The sequence below is a fragment of the Rhinopithecus bieti genome, unplaced genomic scaffold (genome assembly GCF_001698545.2).
Source record: "Rhinopithecus bieti isolate Rb0 unplaced genomic scaffold, ASM169854v2 scaffold_23236, whole genome shotgun sequence".
NCBI lineage: Eukaryota > Metazoa > Chordata > Mammalia > Primates > Cercopithecidae > Rhinopithecus > Rhinopithecus bieti.
This window is the reverse complement of record NW_016811820.1, coordinates 3,902,897-3,926,797: the sequence shown is the minus strand read 5'-3', so window position 1 is coordinate 3,926,797 and position 23,901 is coordinate 3,902,897. Positions and strand designations below refer to the sequence as shown.

The window sequence follows — 23,901 nt, the reverse complement described above, 5'->3', positions numbered from 1 at the left end:
TCAGGAGATTGAGACCATCCTGGCTAACATGGTAACACCTCATCTCTACTAAAAATACAAACAAACAAAAAAAAAAGCCAGGTGTGGTGGCATGCACATGTAGTCCCAGCTACTTGGGAGGCTGAGGCAAGAGAATGGCTTCAACCTGGGAGGTGGAGGTTGCAGTGAGCCGAGATCACGCCACTGCACTCCAGCCTGGGTGACAAAGCAAGACTCCATCTCAAAAAAAAAAAAAAAAAAAATGGGTAAATGAAAAGCTATATATAAAGTCCTCAGTATGCATTGAATAAATGGTAAATCTAGTAATAATTGGTTTATTATCATTATTAATATGGATCAATGGTATAACTTCCTATGAACAACAAGCTTGTCCTTCTAACTAACCAATATCTTTTTTTTTAAGACGGAGTCTGGAGTCTTGCTATGTCACCCAGGTTGGAGTGCAGGTGGCATGATCTTGGTTCACTGCAACCTCTGCCTCCCAAGTTCAAGTGATTCTCCTGCCTCATCCTCTTGAGTAGTTGGGATTACAGGAATGCGTCACCATGCTCAGCTAATTTTTGCATTTTTAGTAGACAGGGTTTATTCATGTTGGCTAGGCTGGTCTTGAACTCCTGACCTCAGGTGATCAGCCCACTTCGGCCTCCCAAAGTGTTGGGATTAAAGGTATGAGCCACCACCTCTTCTTCCTCCTTTTGCCGTGAGATGTGCCAGCTCCCACTTCACACATTCTGCCATGAGTAAAAGCTCTATGAAGCCTCCTCAAAAGCCAAGCAGATGCCAGTGTCATGCTTGTACAACCTGCCTGACTGTGAGCCAATGAAACCTCTTGCCTTTATAAATTACTCAGCCTCAGGCATTTCTTTGTAGCAATGCAAGAACCGCCTAACAGAAAAGAAGTCACTCTTGGAGAACAATCAGAACTTAAGGTAGCAGATTTAGGGAGCTTCTCTACACAGACACAAGAGCTGGGTCAGTGCTGCTTACACAGACGAAGCTCAGCAGACAGGTCTGTGGACATACAACAATACAACATGAGGGGAATCTCTACAGGCTGAATTCGTGTTCCAGGAAGTCTGGCCATGTTGCTCCTGTGACTTTGAGTGACACTTTCCCCAAATCCCCCAGCCCCACTGACATGGTTTGGCTCTGTGCCCCCACCCAAATCTCATGCTGAATTGTAATCCCCAGTGCTGGAGGTGGGGCCTGGTGGGAGGTGATTGGATCATGAGGGTGGATCCTTCATGAATGGTTTAGCACCATCCCTTTGGTGCTGTTTTCATGATAGAGTTCCCACGAGATCTTGTTATTTAAAAGTGTGTGGCACCTTCTCCCTCTCTCTTCTTCCTCCTACTCCGGCCATGTAAGACGTGCCTGTTTCCCTTTCTGCCATGACTGTAAGATTCCTGAGGCCTCTCCAGAAGCAGAAGCCTCCGTGCTTCCTGTACAACCTGCTGAATCCTGAGCCAATTAAACCTCCTTTCTTTATAAATTACCCAGTCTCAGGTATTTCTTTACAGCAGGGCAAGAACTAATACACCCACCATGGCACCCACAATACATACCACAGGTGCCCACTGCCAGTGCGAGATGCATAAATGAAAGCTATCCTGGGAACAACACAGGTCTCCAAGGAGTTGAGTGTAAAGGCAAGATCAAGTTCTGGGGGCTGGGTGGTCAAATGCAGTCTAGGCACATGTGGTTGGGTCCTTGAAGTTTTGAAGAAGAGGGGTTTATTGTCAACATTTAGAAGGCAGGAGATTTCACAAAGGCTCTAGATTTATGGCTGCTCTTAAAATTCTGGGCCGAGTGCGGTGGCTCACGCCTGCAATCCCAGCACTTTGGGAGGCCGAGACAGGCAGATCACAAGGTCAGGAGTTCGAGACCACCCTGGTCAACACGGTGAAACCCCGTCTCTACTAATATACAAAAAATTAGCCAGGCATGGTGGCGCGCACCTTTAGTCCCAGCTACTCAGGAGGCTGAGGCAGAAGAATTGCTCAAACCCGGTAGGCAGAGGTTGCAGTGAGCCAAAATTGCATATCTGCACTCAGCCTGGGTGACAGAGCTAGACTTTGTCTCAAAAAAAAAAAAAAAAAATTCTGAAGGCCTGAACACACTGGCCTTATGTACCCCCAGCACCATCAAGCAGAGCTGGGAACAGTTGCCTCCTTGGGCAGGACCTGTGTTCTTCAGTTCCCCAACCTCTTACCCTTACAGTCAGCCTTTGCCCTCTTTCATGGCACTTACCCACTTGCTATACTGGAAACTCTGATGTAGAAAAGAAGAGTGGAGGACAAAGAGAAAACCTGAAAAAATAGCTATTTAGCAGGCAGGACAAAAAAAATATTAATATATATAGAAAGAAACAGGAAAAGAACTGAAACAGAAGGAATTATCAATTCCCTTAATGCAAATCTCCTATATTATGTTGCTTACTGGGAAGTCTCAGTATCTAAAGACTTGTCTAATCTAATACCATTTGGATGATGAAACGTTCTCCTTGGCCCATCTTTTACCGCAGTAAAATCATAACTATTAAAATTTTGGCATCACAGCAAGAAAGAGAAACCGCCATGTCCTCATGTCTAAGAAAGCATATTGTATCCGCTTAATAATTTCAGAAGGACCATAAAAATTCATCCCTACAATTAAATTTCCCCATCAACTATTAACAAATTAAGCATCCCGTAAGTTAAGACACATTAAAAAGAGATCATTGGCATTTCATTCTATTTTGTACATCAGAGATGCATGTAATATTAATGACTCATGATCATGACTATTTTCTTGCGTCTTTTCAAAGTGCATATTAATCACCTGTTAATGTTACTGTAACTCATGAAATACAAGCTAATTTTTTGCTTAGAGCCTTATACACTCAGAGACAGTCATTATAGATGTTTGCTGGGCATCCGAAGGCACTGCACTGCAAGCACTTCTTTTTCTCTGTTGCTAGCACTTACAGTCACACCCTCATGCTGTTATCTGTCCTGGCTGGAGGCCAGTCTCCCGTGTGTCAGTGCCGAGACTTGGGATAAAGTATCTTTTAGCCAACATGTGAAAGTCACTGTCTGTGAGTCCATCCTTTGAGTTTCATCCCTTTGAGATCTGAAGGTCAACATGTCTTCAAGCACTCGCCATTAAAGCTCAAATATCCCTGAAGGCTTTGCTTTAGTTAACCTTACACTATTAATATTATTTGCAGATAGCCAAGAATATGGTCCTGAAACACTCCATGATGAACAGGTTGGGTGGGAGCTGAGCCACAAGAGAGCTTGAGGAAGTTGTAGACCCAAAAGATTTACCTTCTCTCCTGTACAAATTTGCCCATGGCTGGCTCTACTCAAATGCAATTTTTCAGCTCTTGGTGTGAGCAGAAAAATAACAGAATTTTTCAAAAGCTTACTCTTTTTTTATTATTATTTGTGACAGGGTCTCCTTCTATTGCCCAGGCTGGAGTGCCGTGGTACGATCACAGCCCACTGCAGCCTCGACCTCCTGGGCTCCAGCAGTCCTCCCTGCTCAGCCTCCTGAGTAGCTGGGATTATAAGAGCACACCACCACCAGGCTAATTTTTTAAAATTTTATTTCAATGGAGACACAGTCTGGCTGTGTTGCCCAGGCTGGTCTTAAACTCCTGAATTCAAGCAATCCTCCTGTCTTGGCCTCCTAAAGTGCTGAGATTACAGGTGTGGGCCACTGGGCCTGGCTAAACTCTTACTCTTGTTAATCACAAATGTTTTAACTGAGAAAGAACTTCATGACTATCTGGAAAAAGTCTTCATCCTTACTCCATTATTCCATCTTGCTATCTTAACACCAACAACCACACCCCTAAAACCGAGCCCAGGTACATAGGCCTCTCCTGCCTCTCCCGACATAAGACAGAATCATGATTTTAAGAGTCAGTTTGGTCCTCAAGAAGAACTCACATAAAGTCCTGAACTATAACTTGGGGATCAGAGGATTTTCAACTAAGCCCTTTCCCCCAAATAGGGTACCATGCACAGGTTCCAGAGATTAGGATTCCCACATCACATCTGCAAAGTCCTTTTGATATGGAACAGGGGCAGGGAAGTGCTGGGTAGAGAAGGGCAGGGTCCCTGGCAAGGGCTCCACCCTTGGGCCTGTGCTCACGAACCTAAATGAGGACAGGTATTTCTGTTTTCGCAGTCAAAAAGTTGCCTTTTGACCCACGATGCCCCATCCTCCATCCTGTGCCCATGGAGGCACAGACACAAGCAGTCCGGGACCGTAGTGGGCACAGACACAAGCAGCTGGACGTTAAGAGGAGTAGAAGAACACATGGACAGATACCAGCAGACACCGGTAGGCCAGCAACAGCAGAATGACGTGGATGCTGAGGGGAGTTCGGCCAGGGGTAGTTGGAGGAGAGTCTGGCTGCTGTGCTACCCGACTCCAGGGGAAGACCACCTTCCCACTCCATCCCCCTTCCTGCTCCCCATCCATCGCCTTGAGAGCTACCTCCACCACTCAGGAAAACCAACCTTGCACTCATTCTCCAAGCCCACATGTGATCTGGTTTTTCCGATACGCGAGGGCAAGGACCCAGGATACAGAAAGCTCTCTGTCCTTGTGATAAGCCAGAGGGTCTAACTAAGCTGATTAACACAATCTGCCTGCAGATGGCAAAGCTGAAAGAGCACATTGTAACACACACCAACGGAGGTTTCAGGAGCCATAAACACTCAACCCTAGAGACTGCCATGGAGTCGGAGTCCCAAAATGCTCCCCGAAACCTACCCATCTGCATGATCCCCCTAGGGGTTTGAGCCGTGGGGCACTGAAGAAGCAAGCCATATCCCTGTCATATGCCCCGCAAAGGTTTAAGGGAACACTCCCATTTCACTTTTTCCTAAGGGACCATTCACAGGTTCCAGAGATTAGGAACCTGTGAATGGTCCCTTATTTGGGAAAAGGACTTTGCAGATGCCATTAAGTTAAGGATCTCAAGATGGGAGATAATCCTGGATTATTTGTATGGACCCAAAATATAATCACAAGAGCCTTTATAAGTGAGAGGGAAGGAAGCAAAGGAGGAAAAGGTCACGTGATGAAGGATGCTGGAGAGAAAGGGAGATGCGACATAGCCATGAGCCGAGGGAGGAGGCAGCTTCTGGAAGCTGGAAAAGGCAAGGAGATAGATCTCCCCAAGAGCCCCCAGAAGGACCCAGCCCTCCTGACCCAACCCCTCCTTTATTTTAGTTCCATCGGCTCATTGCAAACTTCCGACCTCAAGAACTGTAGCAGCATCAATCTGTGTGGTTTCAAGTCATTGTTTTCATAGTAACTTGTTATAGCACCAAGAGGAAACTAATACAGCACTGAAATCAATATTCATTCAACCTCCTTGCTTTTTTTTTTTTCCGAGACGGAGTTTTGCTCTTGTTGCCCAGGCTGGAGTGCAATGGCATGATCTCAGCTCACTGCAACCTCCACCTCCCAGGTTCAAGTGATTCTCCTGTCTCAACCTCCCAAGTAGCTGGGATAACAGGTGCCTGCCACCATGCCCATCTAATCTTTTTATTTTTAGTAGAGAAGGGGTTTCGCCATGTTGGCCAGGCTGATCTTGAACTCCTGACCTCAGGTGATCCACCCACTTTGGCCTCCCACAGTGTGGGATTACAGGGATGAGCCACCACGCCCGGCCTCAGTCTCCTTTCTATTTGAGTTTTGCAATTATGCCTCGAGATATTGATCTCCATATCCCGAGAGGCAGCTTGGTGGGACCCAGGACAAGGGCTCCAAAGAGTTCCCCAACGTCCCTCCAGCTTCCCAGAATGCCACACCCCCTTGTCCTTTTCTATATGATCTTGTATCATGAAAAAGAGTGCAAACACGACAACAGTACAAGACTTCAACAAGTATAAAATAGCCCCAGAAAAATAACTTTCAAACTTCATCCTTAAAAGCTCCTGAATGCAGTTCCTCCTAGACGAGGAAGAATAAAGAAGTGTGAACATTACTATCAATTTGAAACTTCTCAGTATCGCCGCTGAAAAGCTGCACTTGAAAACTTTACATAAAGGTGCAAAATGCAACATCCTCCCTCTGCAGGAAAGCTGTGATCCTGAGACAACCACGGCTCCTGGAGAGCTGTGTGCACACAGCTGCTCCAGCCCAAGGCAGGCTTTTCTGGCCTCTCTCAGTGGCTCCTTTTTACCCTTGAATTTGGGGGCTTGTTGGCCACCACAGCTAACCAGCCACAGACCTTATGGGGAGAGAAGGGTCTCCGGCGTCCCACCAGTCTTTTGGGGGGCTGATGTACATGCACCACAGCTCCCAGCTGTACCCGTGGGCCGAGTTCTCGTACCGCTGCACCTCAAAGTTGTCCTGTTTGATGTTGTCAATGGAGGGGAGGATCACACGCTTCCGGTTTTCCTGGATGCGGGATAGAACCGGCTCAGCCCTGAAACATAGAGAAACAGACATGAAACCTTTCTTCTCTCTCCTGAGGCACACCTCCCAAGACTACAGGGAATGAACAGCATTCCGTTAAAAGGCTGGGCTTTGGGAAGGCTGGAACTCAGATGGAAACTGAGGCTCCCAGGGACCTGCCCAAGCTGGATCCTGCAGCTTCACATCTGGGCTGTAAAGTGTATGAAATCAGCTCACCCCTTCACCCTTGTTGGAATTACTACAGTGATGCCTGCTCCAGCCTGAAAAGCCTAGAGCAAGAGTTCAGAACATGGGGTCTCCTTCCCAAGAAAGTGCCAAGTCTCACTTTCATATTGACAGTGGACTCCACGATTTACATTGCACAACAGTTTTACACAGTGTCGTCAGTTTACCCCTAGGGCACTGACTGCCACCGCTTGTTTTTTCTGCTGGCACTGAATTTCCTTTCCCAAAATAGGTCACTTCTGCCTGGGATGGCCTGGTTATATTCACTAGCTGTTTGGGGTGTGTGTGTGTGTGTGTGTGTGGTGGTGTGTTGCGCGCGCCAGCACGTGCGTGATTATTTCAGTTGTTTTAATTAATTTTGTGTGTGTGTATGTATGTGTATGTGTGTGTGTGTGTGAGTGTGTGTTGGCATGATTATTTCCGTTGTTTTAATTGATGATTTAATTGTGTGTGTGTGTGTGTGGGGGCGTGATTATTTCAGTTGTTTTAATTGATGATTTGATTTCTTAGAAGCGACCTAATTGAATTGGTTAGCAATAGAAGACTGGAAACTAATTAAATGCAAAGGCAGGCAGAATTCTGGCTTCCTGCTCACTTCCCCAGCTCGAGGCTGCAGCGGGCATTCGTCAGAAATCTGGCTTCAGGTTCAAGGCGTAGCCCGGCTGGCTTAGGAGACAGCAGATGGTCAGACACCTCCAACATCGTGCGTCTCCAAGGCAGGCGCAGGAAGAGATCATTTCCCATATTCGAGAAGGAGAAGATGGCTCTCCTAAGCCAGGGCATTAATCTCCCAGCTTAGAACAGAATGCAGGCTTTGGAACAGAGTCAAGCAAAAATCCCATTCCTCTGCATTATCGGGAAGAATAATGAGAACACACAGTCGACAACCCATCTCTTTTCATTTGCAGCTATTGAATTACCTGTTGGCTCATTTCATCTTTCTATTTAAAATGAGCAATAAAATATACCCTGGGCCATTACCTGCTTCCAATACTTCTGCACACACCATATAAGCTGAAGCCAAATGGCACTGATTTTCCAAGGCTTCCAGGCAGGCTTAGAAGCATGGTCCCAGCCAAGCTGTCACTCATGAAATTCTCCCCTGGGAATGCCCTTTGCTACTGGACGAAAGCCCAGCCATCTAAGAAGGCTTAGACCAAGTACCACCTCTCCCACCTCTCTTACCACCTGGTCCCAAGACCAAGCACCACCTCTCCTGTGGGAGTTCTTCCTCTCAACTCCTAGATCATTTTCCCCACCTTATTCAAGTCACAGTGACTGTGCAGCTGCCTTTGCTAATCATCTCTGAACACAGTCTATTGTTCTTATGAGCTAATGATAGCTGATCTTTATTGAGCACTTATTAGTGTTAGGTGCCATTCTAAATATTTCACATGTGCTGACTAATGCAACCCCCAAGATAATCTTATGAGGTAGATACGATGATCAGCATTATCCAAATGAGGAAACTGAGGACCAGGGAGGTTAAGCAGCTTGCCCCAGGCTACACAGCCAACTGGTGGTAGAATCAGGTTTCTAACCTAGATGGTCCGGTTCATGTCTTAATTCTGAAGCTCCACTACCTCCTTGATGAACCATGATGAATCCCATACAAGCCCAGACCATGCATATAGAAACATTCAGTTCAGCCCATCCACCAGCAGTAAGAGTCACTGAGTATGGAGGCAGAAGACCTTGGTTCCAACGATATTTCTTTTTTTTTTTTTTTTTGAGATGGAGTTTCACTCTTGTCTCCCAAGCTACAGTGCCATGACGCGATCTCAGCTCACTGCAACTTCTGTCTCCCAGGTTCAAGTGATTCTCCTGCCTCAGCCTCCTGAGTAGCTGGGATTACAGGCGCCTGTATTTGTATTTTTAGTAGAGACAGGGTTTCGCCATGTTAGCCAGGCTGGTTTCGAACTCTGACCTCAGGTGATCCACCCGCCTCAGCCTCCGAAAGTGCTGAGAGGTGTGAGCCACCGTGCCCGGCCCCATTGGTATTTCTGCGGCTGAGAAGTTTGATCTTACTGTCTACTAGACAACGTCTGACGATTCCCAATAATTTGCTCCCTCCGCCCTGGGGATGTCCTGCCTATTACCAGATGGCCTGCAATGCTTCCCTAGAGAAGCACACTCCTTCCTCAACCTCCAATTAACATTTAACTTGGACATGTGAATTGGTTTGCCAATGGGATGTGAGCGAAAGTGACGGTGTCATATTAGAGCAGAAACTTTAACAGCCATTTCGAAGTTCAGTCACTGTTCTTTCCCCTGAGCCACAAAGATGGGATGTTCTAGACAGGAGGATTCCTTGACTCTCAGAACACAGAGGATAAAAGCACAGCCACAGTCAGACAACCACAGCTGATGTGCCATGCAGATAAGAGAGAAACATGTATTGCTGTAAGTCATTGTGACTGGAGACTTCTATTGCAGTAGAACCTGGTAAAAGTTGAGACATGCTATCTACCTTGTAATGGAGAACCACCAGGGGGTTTTAATTTAGAGAGGGCTCTATGCCACCTGGGTAGAAGTGTGGAAAATGAGTCTGAATGGCAAAGACTAAAGTCACAGACATCAGGGAGAATCAGATGATAGGTGGATTCGATTAGACAGACTAGAATTAGACTGTAGACTTGAGGGCAGATACTAAACCTGCCAGATTTTGAACCCCAGCTTAGTGTCCAACTATCCCAGTTTGTGCAGGACTCTTCCAGCCTTACCACTGCAAGTTCTGAGAAATCACTCAGTGCCAGGCAAACCCCAAACCTAGAACAACACCAGGGGATACAGTAGGCATCTAGCAAGTATCTGCCAAAAGAATGAGTTTCAGCAGTGACTGCATTCATTTAGGTGAATGTCAAGGAAGAACCAAGCTGGGAGAGTGGTGGTCAAGACACTCTTGAAAGAGGGAGACAGGAGAAACGGCAGACAAAACTGGCTGAAGCTGGAGGTTGAAGCGATGAGTAACATGATGGCAAGGGGAAAATCAAGGGAAAGGGATATGTGTGGGGACCAACCAGTTTTGAAAGGAAAGAAACGAGGATGCAATGATGCCAAGGAAAAGACAAGGTATGCCAGGCCTGAGGCTGTGACAGAACATTGGCGTGCATCTTTTTCAGAAGGCTTCCATTATGGCTCAGTGCTTCTCAAACTGGAGCATGCATCAGAGTCCTCTGGAGGGCTGGTTACAACAGACCGCTGGATCCCACCTGCACGGCTTCTGATTTCAGGGGACTGGGTGGAGCCCACGAATTTGCATTTCTGACAAGTTCTCAGATTCTGTGGATGCTGTGGGTCTGGGCACCACGCTTTGGGAATGATTATTACTAGAGATAAACAGCTCTGGAGCTCAGGAGAGAGATGGGGGCTGAAGACATGCAGCTGGGTGTCACCAGAGTTTGATGACAGCAAAAAACTGGGAGGGAAAATTGGTGTCTGAGATGGCAACAGACCCCAGCATGCACTTGAAGGGGTCAGTGTTATCAGTGGTCCCGGGTTTCTTAAGTGGTCATATGCATAAACATTGGTTTATTGGTTGTTGCAAATGAAGAAGAACAGACATTTTAATGTTAATTAGTGATGGGATATTGGTTCTTCAAATCTAGTACAGTGAACAACACTTACTCAAGACGGCCTCAATGAGTGTAAATAAACATATTTGTGAAACACAAGACTCTGCTTCTTACTAATTAAGCAACCCAGGGTACAGGTTATTTAACCTCTAACTTGATGGATCATTGGTTACTTAGCAACAATCATCTGACCACGCTTTAAAGGGGAAAGTTCTATTCCAATTTTAACATGATTTTGGCATTTTTGTGGCCTCACTCTTTGTGCATCCAAAATCTTCTACTCCCTGTACACTCAACCAGTTTCTCACACTCTGTTCTTTCCACCTGGAAAAATATCAGGACCATATCTGCAGAAAATACGCTTCACCTTCCTCCGAATGATGTGAAAGATAATCCCATACATCTGGGCAGCTTTACCTGAGTCGTTAGAATTATAACTAAATCTCGTTTCTTACAATGACAGTCAACCATCCTCCCCTGCAAAGACAGCAGCAAAGAAGGAAAAGAGAACAAGAAAAATATGACTTCTTGTTCCATTTGCAAGGATTCTGTTGAGTTTTGTCTACTTGATACACCGTTTTCTCTTTCTTTCTTTCTTTTCTTTTTTGAGATGGAGTCTCTCTCTGTCACCCAGGCTGGAGTGCAGTGGTGTGATCTAGACTCACTGCAACCTTGGCATCCCAAGTTCAAGCAATTCTCCTGCCTCAACCTCCTGAGTAGCCTGGACTACAGGCGTGCTCCACCGTGCCCGGTTAATTTTTGTATTTTTAGTAGAGACAGGGTCTCACCATGTTGCCCAGGCTGGTCTCATACTCCTGACCTCAAATGATCCACCCACCTTGGGCTCCTAAAGTGTAGGGATTACAGGCGTGAGCCACCGTGCCCAGCCTGATACACTATTTTCATTGGGGATTTTGATGATGATGATGATGATGCCAATGATGATGAACCGAACAGACGGTAGGTAAATTTCTCCCTGCTCCGCAGTTTTATCCCAGACAATGATCTCACTTTCTTCTTCAACGAGTCTTTCTCTGGAAGTGCCCGTACAGCTAACAGGTGAAATGTCCCACCTCCCAGATTCCAGCCCCTCTCAACCACAATGCAGGTCTTGAGCACCCCTGAGTTTCAGCTCATGACCTACCAGCCAGCGGTGAATTCCACGTGGGCATCAAAGAAGCCAGTCACCTGCCCGGTGGCCACCTTCCAGCCCTCAATGCGAGCACGGATCAGGCCTTCCCTCTTCTGATTTCTCACCACCTTCACCAGCCCGGGGTAGCGTTTGTGGACATACTCCTCCAGGGGGACCTTCAACTCCTCTGCAAATAACAAAAATGCAAGAAGGTCTATAAACATGTCACTGCAAATTTGCATCTAACCCACTGCAATGCCCACAGATCTTCAGCGAGTTCAAAGATCTCAAAAAAAAAATCGCATGTTAGTAATTCTGGCAGAAAAGAAAATCTCATCAGTCTAGGAGTCAGATGACATCTCTGATGCATTCACCCAGGACAGCTATCTTCTGACAGTTTGCAATCCGTACAGCTGGATGGGAACCAGGCCTGGCTTTTATATTCTGGCTGCTACGTGCCGGCAGATGTCCCTTAAGATTCTTTTTCTTCATGGCCCTCCCTCCAAACTTGACCAGAATCCTTGTCCTTGTCCTCCTGCTACCCCATGGGTCCATCCGGTTTATCAATTTCTATACGGGCTTTTCCATCTGCACACAGCCTTGCTCTTACAGTACATGCCTTGGGATGCAAAATAAGTCTCTGCTCAGTAGTAGAAGTGCTACCTTGGAGGCAGAACTAAAGCTACCAGGGATTGAATGCCCTCCCTTCTGCAACAAGCAGCTGGGAAAGTGCATTTCTATGAGCTAATTTAATCCTTGCAGAAACCCTAGGAGGTTGCTAGATTAGTTCCATTAATTAACTACATTAATTCTATTTTGCAAATGAAGACATAATCTTAGAGAGGCTAACCTGTTCCGAGGTCACATTTGGGGTAACGGGAGAGCTGAAACACAATTCAACTGAATCTAACTCTATAGACATAAAGACTGATACTCAGCCGAGTGTGGTGTTGTGCACCTGTACTCCCGGCTACTCGGGAGGCCAAAGCAGGAGGATCACTTGAGCCCAGGAATTGGAGGCTGCAGTGAGCTATAGTTACACCACTGCACTCCATCCTGGGCAACAGAGCAAGACCTGGTCTTTAATTTTAAGAATAAAAATAAAGACATCTTAAAAAAAAACAGCAAAACAGTGGTACTTTATGTGCATAAAAATCACCAGGTATAGGGAGGAAAATGAGGGGCTAACAGGGAGAGGATTCTTAGATACCTGCACTCCAGGTGCCTGTCCTGCATGGGTGCTGGGGTACTCAGGGACATGTCACCAAAGGCCATAGATCACGGAATGCTACAAGGCGAATCCCACCTGGTGACCAGGGTTGGCTTGTGACTGCAGGAATCTCCATAAGTTCAGGGAGAACATTCTGAGTGCTGAGCGCTGGGCACCATGCCAGGAGTTCCGCAGGCACTGTTAGCACTTAGCTGCCACGTGACCTGTGACCTGGTCGTGGCTCTTCCCAGGAACAGGATGTCAGCTCCTGGCTACATCACTCACCACATCTGGGTATCAACTAAGTTCCTCATTTGTTAAGAGTTGCGAGACTTCGGGGGAGATATATGGGTACGGATCGGTAAGGTTGGCAAAAGAAAGTGTGGGTCATTACCACTGGCCTTCTCATATCTAAAGAGTTTTGGGAGGTATTAAAGGAGTAAAAGGATAAAGCCTAAACATTTGGTACTAGCCTTATGGCTGCTAAGACTAAAGGAAAAGCTATATAGAAAGCACTCAATATGCATTCAATAAATGGTAAATCTAATAATAATTGGTTTATCATACTTAATAATGTTGATTAATTGCATAAATTCCAGAAATTTAGAAAGAACAACAGCTTGTCTTTCTAACTAGCCAATATCATTTTTATTTTTTTTTATTTTTATTTTTTGAGATGAAGTTTCTCTCTTGTTGCCCAGGCTGGAACGCAGTGGCGCCATCTCAGCTCACTGCAACCTCTACCTCCCGGGTTCAAGTGATTCTCCTGCCTCAGCCTCCTAAGTACCTGGGACTACAGGCATGCATCACCACGCGTGGCTAATTTTGTATTTTTAGTAGAGATGGGGTTTCACCATGTTGGTCAGGCTGGTCTCGAACACCTGGCCTCAGGTGATCCACCCACCTCAGCCTCCCAAAGTGCTGGGATTACAGGCATGAGCCACTGCGCCCAGCTGCCAAAATCATCTATAAAGTCTAGGGCCTACTGTATAGCAGTAGACACCATTCTCACTCTTACAAGGTACGGGGATACACTGCTCCAAACAACAGCGTATGGAAACATCGAGGCGGATGCCACCATCCAATGATCAGGGTTTAAGAACAAGTGACACTGAGCAGGCTTCTCTTCCCAGACCCTGCAGTGTGATTCTGGACTTTATAAGATACTGAGTTGTGCTCTGGCCTGTGCGCAAAGACAATTCAGACACAAGTGCTCCCTCGAGATGCTTACAATCGAGTTAAGGAGATGAGATATGTTTAAAAATTATAGGAAGGAGTACTTTGGGAGGCCGAGGCAGGTACATCACCTGAGATCAGGAGTTCGAGACCAGCCTGGCCAACATGGTGAAACCCCGTCTCTTCTAAAAAAAGAATACCCAGGTGTGGTGGCAGGTGCCTGTAATCCCAGCTACTCAGGAGGCTGAGGCAGAAGAATCGCTTGAACCTGGGAGGCGGAAGTTGCAGTGAGGCGAGATCACACCACTGCACTCCAGCCTGGGCAACAAAAGCAAAACTCCGCCTAAAAAAAAAAATAAAAATAAATTATAATATTCAATATTATAAGGTAAATGAAGCTAATGGTCCCCCCATCCCCACAAAAAAAATGGCCATGGAGGAAGAGTGCTGTGAGGAGTCGCAGAGAGAGAGAAATTGTTTTGGCCGGGAGCGTTCATGGAAAAAGTTGTTAAGTTATGCAGAAGATTTGGACATGAGCTCTCACTATTCTAGAATACATAAGCACACCAAAAAACACCTAAGTGAAAAATTGTATCTACTTAGATGACAGTATCATGAGCACCAACGTTTCAGTCTAGGAAACTGGGAAGATGCCATTGATTTATTTTATTTTTATTTTATTTTATGTTTCAGATGGAATCTCGCTCAGCCACCCAGGCGGGAGTACAGTGGCGTGTCCTCAGCTCACGGCAACTTGCACTTCCTGGGTTCAAATAATTCTCCTGCCCCAGTCTCCCGAGTAGCTGGGACTACAGGCGCCTGCCACCATACTCGGCTAATTTTTTGTATTTTTAGTGGAGACAGTGTTTTGCTACGTTGTCCCTGCTGGTCTTGAACTCCTGGGCTCAAGTGATCCCCCTACCTCGGCCTCCTAAAGTGCTAGGATTACAGGCGTGAGCCACTACACTCGGCCAGATACAACTGATTTAAAAAGAGAAAAAGAAGAGAAGAGGAAGAACAAGTTGATGAGTTTCTCTGAGGACAGGTTGAGGGGGCCAGAGGACATTCTGGGGTAGGCATCTGAACCACGACAAAGGTCTGGAGGGGAGAAAACAGGGCAGAGGTGTCAGGGACTGTGTGATGAGAGATGGCGTCCTAACATGGAGAAACCCCTTCTCTATTAAAAACAAAAACTAGCTGGGCATGGTGGCAGGCACCTGTAATCTCAGCCAGTCAGTGGGGCTGAGGCAGGAGAATCACATGAACCTGGTGGGGTGGAAGTTACAGTGAACTGAGATTGCGCCACTGCACTCAAGCCTGGGCACGAGATTCTGATGGCCATGAGAGGGTGACAGTTCCAGGAAATGCAGGGAAGAAGACTTAGAACCACACTTTGTGAAACACATGTATTTAGGAGACAGGAAGAAGGGCTAGTGAGCAATCATGGCTCACTGCAGCCTCCACCTCCTGGGCTCAAGCAATCCTCCTGCCTCAGCCTCCTGAGCAGCTGGAACTAGGGGCATGCACCACTATGCCCAGCTAATTTCTTTTATTTTGTAGAGGGCTGGATAGAGAATGTAGAAGGAAGAAGGGCTGGAGAAGCTATGCTCAAGGCAGTACAGATGGGCCTCCAAGGAGGAACTGCAGTTCTCAAACCTGAGAGCCCAAGAGCATCATCTGGAAGTGTTGAAACTGAGTCCAACACTTTACAGGATAATGCTCCTATGACGCCAGTTCCGAAGCATTATCCGGTAAAGTGTTTGGCAGCGTTTCTGGAAGAAAGATATGTGCATTCATTTTATAAATATTTAAAGGAGTCTCTGTGGGTGAGAAGGACAGAGTCCCTGTCCTCAAAAAGCTACTCAACCTCCGGGGTCAGGAAAGTCAAATGCATTAGAGAAAATGAGAGCTGAGAATGGCCCGTTGATCTAGACAAACAGGAGGCCCCCGATGGTACCAGCGAGAAAAAAAGAAATCCCTCCAGATTCAGCTGTCTCCTGCAGGGACAGGGTCAACACAGAGAGAACTGGATGAGGACATCTCAAGAAAGACTTCCAGAAAGCCTGGCTCTGGTGGAACACATTTGAGACCGCCTAAGAGCATCAGGGTGTTGAGATTTGAAAATGGAGAGAAACTGAAGTTGAGATGGGGTACAAGAGCCCAAATTCACCTTAAAGATAATGAGTCTATAAATTAACCAACTAAAACCAGGTCCCCAGGCCCCCATGGAAGTACACAAATCCCCAACCTGACACTGGTTAGAAAGTCACCCCCTTAGCCAGGCACGGTGGCTCATTCCTATAATCCCAGCACTTTGGGAGGCCTAGGCAAACAGGTCACTTGAACTCAGGAGTTCGAGGCCAGCCTAGCCACATGGTGTGACCCTATCTCTACTAAAAATACAAAAATTAGCCAGGCGTGGTGGCACATGTCTGTAATCCCAGTTACTTGAGAGGCTGGGGTGGAAGAATGGCTTGAACCCGGGAGGCGGCGGTTGCAGTGGGCTGAGATTGTGCCACTGCACTCCAGTCTGGGCGACAGACAGAGACTCTCTCAAAAAAGAAAAAAAAAAGAAAGTCACTCCCTCACTTAAGATCCTTTATCATCCTTAACAGATTAAACCATTCTAGGACGTTATAAGAACACTAAGAAAACATCTTACTTTCTCTTTTCCTCACGAACACACTCAGAGAAGAAAACAGAAACTCATTTCTGCAAAATAAATGTTTTACCTTCTGCAAAATAAATGCAGAAACTCATTTCGACAAAAATAAATGTTATAAAATCCAATAAAAAATTGGCCAAGTGCCATTTGGGAACCCTTGTGTTTTTTAAGATTTTGATAAACAGCATTTGAGGAGGTTGAGGGGGAGAAGCGAACACTGCCTGTGATCGGGAAGGACTAGAGAGGGAGGTATGCACACCTGCTCCTTAACAATAAAACAAACACATGTCATCCAGGCTTACGGAGCACAAATTGACAAAAATAAAGTTATGAAACAGTAAGAACTAAAGCAAAGAACATTACAGAATTCTGTCTCAATCCTGCACTTTCAGTGATATGACAGAATAAACTATCGGCACCATCCCTGGTCTCAGAGCCCTGCTCAGGAGCAAGTATTGACCTAGTAGACTTGAAATTGCCCCTGTACACTTTATAAAATTAATCAGGAGGCCAGACGCAATGGCTCACGTCTGTAATCCCAGCACCTTGGGAGGCCGAGGTGGGTGGATCACCTGAGGTCAGGAGTTCAAGACCAGCCTGGCCAACATGGTGAAACCCCGTCTCTACTAAAAATACAAAAATTAGCCTGGCTTGGTGGCACACGCCTGTAATCTCAGCTATTCAGGAGCCTGAGGTGAGAGAATCGCTTGAACCTGGGAGGTGGAGGGTGCCGTGAGCCAAGATCATGCCATTGCACTATAGCCTGGGCAATAGAGTGAGACTCTGTCTCAAAAAAAAAGAAAAAAGAAAAAAGAAAAAAAGAAAAAAAAATTCAGGAAAGAAGGGAGGGGGAAATTAAAATAAACCAAGCATGCAGCACATTCATCATTAATCATTAGTCTCTGACCTGTTTCATCATAGTTTCTTGGTGCCTGTTGTACTAGAATGACTAGGACAATAGACCCTGTTACAAGATTACAGTCCCCCTTAACTGCTCTATTGATAACAACTTGAACATTATAAAACATTAAGTTTTCCCTTTGAGATATTCTTTCATGTCCTCCATACCAATGAAACTGCTGACATCAGCTGGTCTGAAGGACCCCACAAGAAGCTGCCTCACTAAAGAATGCAGTTTCCACATCTTGATAATGTCATCCCCTTTACCCTTATCAATGAATGACCTTGATTCTTCAGCCTCTCACCTTCCATGATCCCCTTCAAAGCCCCAGGCCCAGAAATCCCCAGGGAGGTGGATTTGAGGATCTCTTCCTGTCTCCTCACTTGGCTACCCTACAATCATGAAACTCTTTCTCTGTTGCAAACCCTGCTGTCTCAGCGTAATTGGTCTGTTACTGCACAGTGGTCATATGAACCTGGTAGTCCTAACACAGACTCAGCTCCACCTGCCTCCAGAACCAATGCAAAAGTCTCAGTGCTTGGGATTTTTTATGTGTGCTTGGGAAGTGGCCACCCAGTCCAGGATTGGGCCAAGTCTGTGCATCCACAATGGTGGGCAACCTGACCTCTCAACCCTCACAGTTATTAAGCCTTGATGATGAGACTTACTGAATATTTCAATTGCCCTTCAAAGTATGGAGATTCAGGAGAATCCGTCTAAGCTTAGATGAGTGAGTGTTCCTCTACCTTCAATCTGCATTGGAATCACCAGTAAGTCTGAGCTGGCCCAAGCACTTATATTTCTTACAAGCTTCAAATGGGAAGCTGCTGCATCAGCTGGTCTGCTAAGTGCCTATTGGGTGGCTCTGGCTTAGCATTTACACCCCCTGCCTAACTCAATCTGGGATGAATTAGACCCTGAATGTGGGCCAGAGCTTACCCCAACTGAGCTGACATTCCAGAATCCCAGTGTTGCCCTGTTCATCTCCACTTTCCCCACTGCCTAGGACCTACTTTTCCTGCCTCATCTAAAAGATTGAACCCTCTAGAAGTGACCTTGGCCTACATGGTGAGGGTTTGCCATGCCATTTCCAAAACTGGAATCTTTTAAAATATATATATATATAAATTAATTTAAATGTGTGTGTGTGTATATGTGCGTGTGTTTATATATGTATGTGTATATATGTATCTATGTGTGTATATATATATATAGACACACATACAGTATATATATAAAATACATATAAATAAGTAAATAAATAAATATATATATACACACATACACACACATGTACAGAGACAGAGACAGGTCTGGCCTTGTTGCCCAGGCTGGAGTGAAGTGGTACAATCATGGCTCACTACAGCCTCGACCTCCCGAGCTCAAGCGATCCTCCTGCCTCACCCTCCTGAGTACCTGGAACTACCAGCACACACCACCATGCCCAGCTAATTTATTTTATTTTGTATAGATGAGGTCTCACTATGTTACCCAGGCTGGTTTCAAACTCCTGGCCTCAAGCAATCCCCCAACTTTGGCCTCCCAAAGCTCTGGAATTATGGGTGTGAGCCACCAAGCTTGGCTCCAAAACTGGGATCCTGATGGCTGGCCACCTCTGCGTGGGGCAATCTCACAATCAGGTCAGTCTCTGGACAAGGATCCCAAATGGTCCTGCCTTCTGCTTTCACTCCCTGTTCCTGCTACCACTGCTACTAATGCCACAATTCTATCAACACTCCTTCTGACACCATCAACCCCCATTGCCACCACTGCCACGTTTATCACCAACACCTCTCCCTGCCAGCAGCTGCTGAGGTTTGGGCACGCTGCTCACTGTGAATGCATGGGTTGAGACAGCTGGGGACGAGAAAATAGCACATATGGCACATTCCAATTAAGAAACAAAATAGAATGAAAATGCCTGCCAGTATTTCCAGAGTGAGAATCACTGGGGACCTTATGAAAATGCAGGTTCCAAGGCTCCTTTCTCAGTAACCCTAATTCAGTGGGCCTTAGTGGAACTGGCCAGCACCCCCAGGTCATTCTCATGCAAACCCCAAACACCTCAAAAGCACTGGTTCACTTTTTTCATTGTTTTTACCATGTTTAAAATGTTTTGACCTTTTTACAATATACAATTCACTGGTATTAAGTACATTCACAATGTTGTGCAACTATCACCACTATCTATAACTTTTTCATCACCCCAAACATAAACCCCATACCTATTGAGCAGTTGCTCCCCATCTCCCCTTTCCCAACCCCTGGTGACCACTAACATGCTTTCTGTCCCTGTAACTTTGCCTAATACACATAGTTCATGAAAATGGAGTCGTAAAATATGTGGTCTTTTATGTCTGTTAGTTTTGAAAGTGCAGAAGAAGAAGTGATTTTATGTTGTGTGCAATTTTGTTTTGTTTTGTTTTGAAAGAGGGTTTCATTCTGTCACTCAGGCTGGAATGCAGTGGCTGGATCATAGCTCACTGCAGCTTCCAACTCCTGGGCTCAAGTGATTCTCCTGCCTCAGCTTCCCGGGTAGCTGGGACTACAAGGATGCACCACCATGTCTGGCAAATTTTGTTACTTATTTTTTGAAGGGACAGGGTTTTACCATGTTGCTGAGGCTGGTCTTGAACTCTGGGCTCAAGTGATGCTTCTGCCTTGGCATCCCAAAGTGCGGGGATTACAGGCATGAGCCACCATGCCCAGCCTGAGTGTGTGAATTTAAAATCCTTGACTTTGCTGAAGGTCTGATTCATATTCTGTGGCCATGGGGTCCTTCCAACCCCTATGTTGGTAACTGGTGGACTGGAGGCTTGCCCCTAAAACCCAGTCTGGTCAGCTAGTCTGTCCCTCCCCTGGGTTCCTCCTAGGCCACCTTCTCCCTGGGCACATCTCTGCTGCTAGCTTGTTCAATGGGTTTCCAAGGCTACCTCTGTCTGGAAGCATCTGGTGAGACACTTAGGTAAGACTCCTCATCCTGATGGGACTTGAGTTCCTGAGCTCTTCCCGACTGGATGTGGAGAGAATCCAGCGCCTGCGTGGTGTCCACACCCTGGGCCCTCCCAGATGCCAGCCTTTCTCTCCACCCCAATGGAAACATCCAGCTCTCTGTGCTTAGGGACTTATGACAGAGACCACAGTGAAAAAAATGGTCTTCAACACAGAGTTTAGCATAGACGTTAGTCGGGACACTTGACATTTCTGCATCATCTCTTTTTTTTTTTTTTTCTGAGAGATTTCAATATTTTATATATGTAAGAATTAACTTCGATACCCTAGACAGAACATAAAACACAGACTGAAAACACTTGGGTATCAGCTACTTGGGAAGCTGAGGTGGGAGCCCAGCTTGAGGCAGAGGTTGCAGTGAGCGATGATTGTACCACTGCACTCCAGCCTGGGTGACAGAGTAAGATGCCATCTCAAAAAAAAAATTTTTTTTTTAAATATTATTAGACAAAGTTTTAAGGTTTTATCTTTGAAAGTGAACAAAAGATGGTGGAGTGGGGAGAAATTAGGTTGCATATCTCGCTTATGCAGCATAGGTGTTTCTTATCTGTCCAATGGAGATAGCAAATCCCAGAAATGAACCTGGGTTTTGTAGGACCTGAAATTTATACAATTTGGGGCATTCTCTTTGAGAAACATTTTAAAAGCTTACTTTTGTAAGTTTTCCAAAAATGCATGACATGTAAACACACAGCAAGGGGTCATCAGATGACCTCGAAGGGCACCCGTGCAAGGGAGGGGCCCAATGTGTAAACTTTGTTAGTTTCTCAGTGAGAATACTAACTGGGAGGCAGATTTCACCAATGCCAGAGTTCCTTTTCTGCTGACAATCACTGTTTTTCAAACATTTCAAATACTATGCTTGTCTGTATCTATAATGAAATATTTATATCCCCAAATTGCTAACTAAGCTGACTAAAAATGTCAGCTAATCAGGAAACACTCCAGAACACTAGTCAGCCAAATTAGATCTCCTCTGGTAATTGAACCAGTGAATGGGCTGTCTTGGAAACTTGTAACATTCCACAACATTTGTCTTCATACTTACTGAGTCCTTATTAAGAGCCACAAGCTGTTGGCCTACAGCAACTCCTTCATAGCTCTTACAGACTCTGTGAAGTAAGGGCATGATCAACCACACTTTACAGATGAGAAAACGGAAGCATAGAGAGCGTGCTATGCTCTGAATGTCTGTGTTCCCTCAAAATTCATACATTAAATGCCAATCAATGCCTCCATGGGGTGGTATTAAGAGGGCAAGTGTTTAGGAGGTGATTAGGTCACGAGGACTCTACCCTCATGAATGGGTTGAGTGTCCTTACAAAAGGGGCCCCAGGGAGCTGGTTCACCACTTACTACACATGGAAACACACAGACATCTATGAGGAGCAGGCCCTCACCAGACACTGACTTTGGACTTCCCAGGCCCCTGAATTGTGAGCAATAATTTTCATTGTTTATAAATTACCAAGTCTAAGGCATTTCTTTTTAACTTCGTTATTTTTGATTTTATGGATACATAAAAGTTAAGGTATTATTTCTTTATTTTACTTTTCTTTTTTTTTTTTTAGAAAATAGTCTCCCTGTGTCACACCGGCTACAGTACAACAGAATGATCATAGCTCTCACTGTGGTTTCCAACCCACAGACTCAAATGATCCTCCTGCCTCAGCCCCCCAAGTAGCTGGGACTGCAGGCATGCACTACGATGCCTGTCTAATTTTTATTTTATTTTAGTAGACATGGGGTCTTGTTATGTTGCTCAGGCTGGTCTCAAACTCCTGGCTTCAAGTGATCTTCCAACCTCAGCCTCCCAAAGTGCTGGGATTACAAGCATGAGACACAATGCCCAGCCTAAGGTGCTTCTTACAGCAGTCCCCAAATGGACTAAGACAGAGGGCCAGTAACTTTCCCAAGGTCACACCATTTGTAAGTGACATGCCTACACGCATCACCACTCTACCTCTGATTCCTGTGAACGTGATATTGTGAAATCTGAAGTTGTTTGTCTGCTAATACAAAGCTGCTGTGGCCTGGCCTGGGCTTGTCCTGAGAGTTGGCTCCCTCTAGTAGCTTGGAAGCACCCACATCTCTGATTACAGACTAATTATCAGTGTATACAGCCTTATTCCACTGCGCAGGGTTGCATGAGGACCAAATGCGAGTGCAAAGCACCAGTATGATGATCCCATTTTCTTCTGAATCTGCAGCCATCAGCACCAGTTTCAGAGAGGGAAGATAAAGGATTAGGGCTGTAACCATGAGTAGAAAGTTGGCCAGGCTGCAGGATGGGAGCAGCAGGCTCTGGACTTGAGGCAGGTGCCTACTTTTTCTAGGTTGCCTTCTGCTCACTGTGGTCAATGTTCCACAGAGAAGAGACCTAAGGGCTGATTAAGAGATTTCAAAAGACTGGGCATCCAGGGAACCTTTTGGGCTTCCAACTCTTCTGAACAATACAGTGAAGCTCTGAAGAAGCCTGAGGGATACAGGAGCCACGTATCTGGTAGATATACACACACCCCACCCCAGCTTTGCCACTATGGCATGGGCCCATCTGTCTCTGAAATCCTGGGCTTGAAGAGTAGCCATGGAGAGGAAGCAAGCATGTAAAACTGCAGGATGAAATAACCCAGGAGGTGGCTGCACTGCGTATTTTATTCTCTGAGCATCTCTCAGGTTTGCAGACTTAAATAACGCACTTGCTGACTATGGGCTGGAGCAAAAATGAGGCAAGAGTGAGAAACTTCAGGAAGAATGAGAGAGATTAAAGAGGGAAGCTTTTGCTATGTATGAAAGCATTTTGAGGGCGATTCCATAGTGAGATCAAAGCAAGGACAAAAGAAAGCAAAAGACGAAAAGAAAAGCAAAGAGATGTGAGGTGCAAAACATCAAAGTGTTAAACTAAATATATCACACTGAGTTGTGCATTCATGAGAGGCACTTTGTAAAGGAAAGCCATCTCAGCTTCCAATTCCTTTGTTAAGAAATTCCTCTCTACCGCTTCTTCCATTTACATTTTACCTTTTCGAAAATAAATATGAGTAGCCCAAACCTACAAGGAAACATCATAGTACGCATAGGCTATAAGCTGTCTAGGTGAGAACTCTAAGTTGTCTCCCCCATTTAAAAGAGCATTCCCCTATCTTACCCCATCAAAGGCATTTGAAAGTCTGGCATTTGCAGATGATTCTAATAATAACACATGACTTTCAGCAATCAAATTTGTCTACAGGCTGGGGTGTGTTTTTTTTTCATTATGTTCTTATTTACGGTGATACTGATTCCAAATGCTCTGAAGCTGGCAAATCTCTTCCTTGAAATAGCAAAAGTCACAGTCATTAAAGAGACAGCAAAACAGAACACAAGCAATGTGAAGCCCTGGGGAGAACAGGGTCACATCTTGGTGCTTGGTCACTTCTTACTCAAGTTTTCTTTAAATGCGTTTGACAGCCAGGAATGGAATAACTGAAGCGAGGCATCCCGCCACTTCACCATTCTCTAGCATTTTGGGGTGCTCCATATTCAGGACCCTGAAGTTTCCAAGATCAAAGGCAGTGTGAATCTTTTTTTTTTTTTTTTTTT

The 23,901-nt window shown here is 45.6% G+C and overlaps 1 protein-coding gene across 2 annotated transcripts in view; it reads right to left on the bottom strand.

Annotated features, from left to right (window-relative positions):
- Nucleotides 1-23,901, bottom strand: part of GALNT17 (polypeptide N-acetylgalactosaminyltransferase 17) — a 635,334-nt gene that overhangs the window by 305,809 nt on the left and 305,624 nt on the right. For both annotated transcript variants that reach the window (XM_017895202.1, XM_017895203.1), the window contains 2 exons: nucleotides 11,368-11,542; nucleotides 6,236-6,433 (listed from right to left, as the gene is read on the bottom strand). In XM_017895202.1, coding sequence (XP_017750691.1) covers nucleotides 6,236-6,433; nucleotides 11,368-11,542 — 373 coding nt within the window. The remainder of the gene's footprint in view (nucleotides 1-6,235; nucleotides 6,434-11,367; nucleotides 11,543-23,901) is intronic.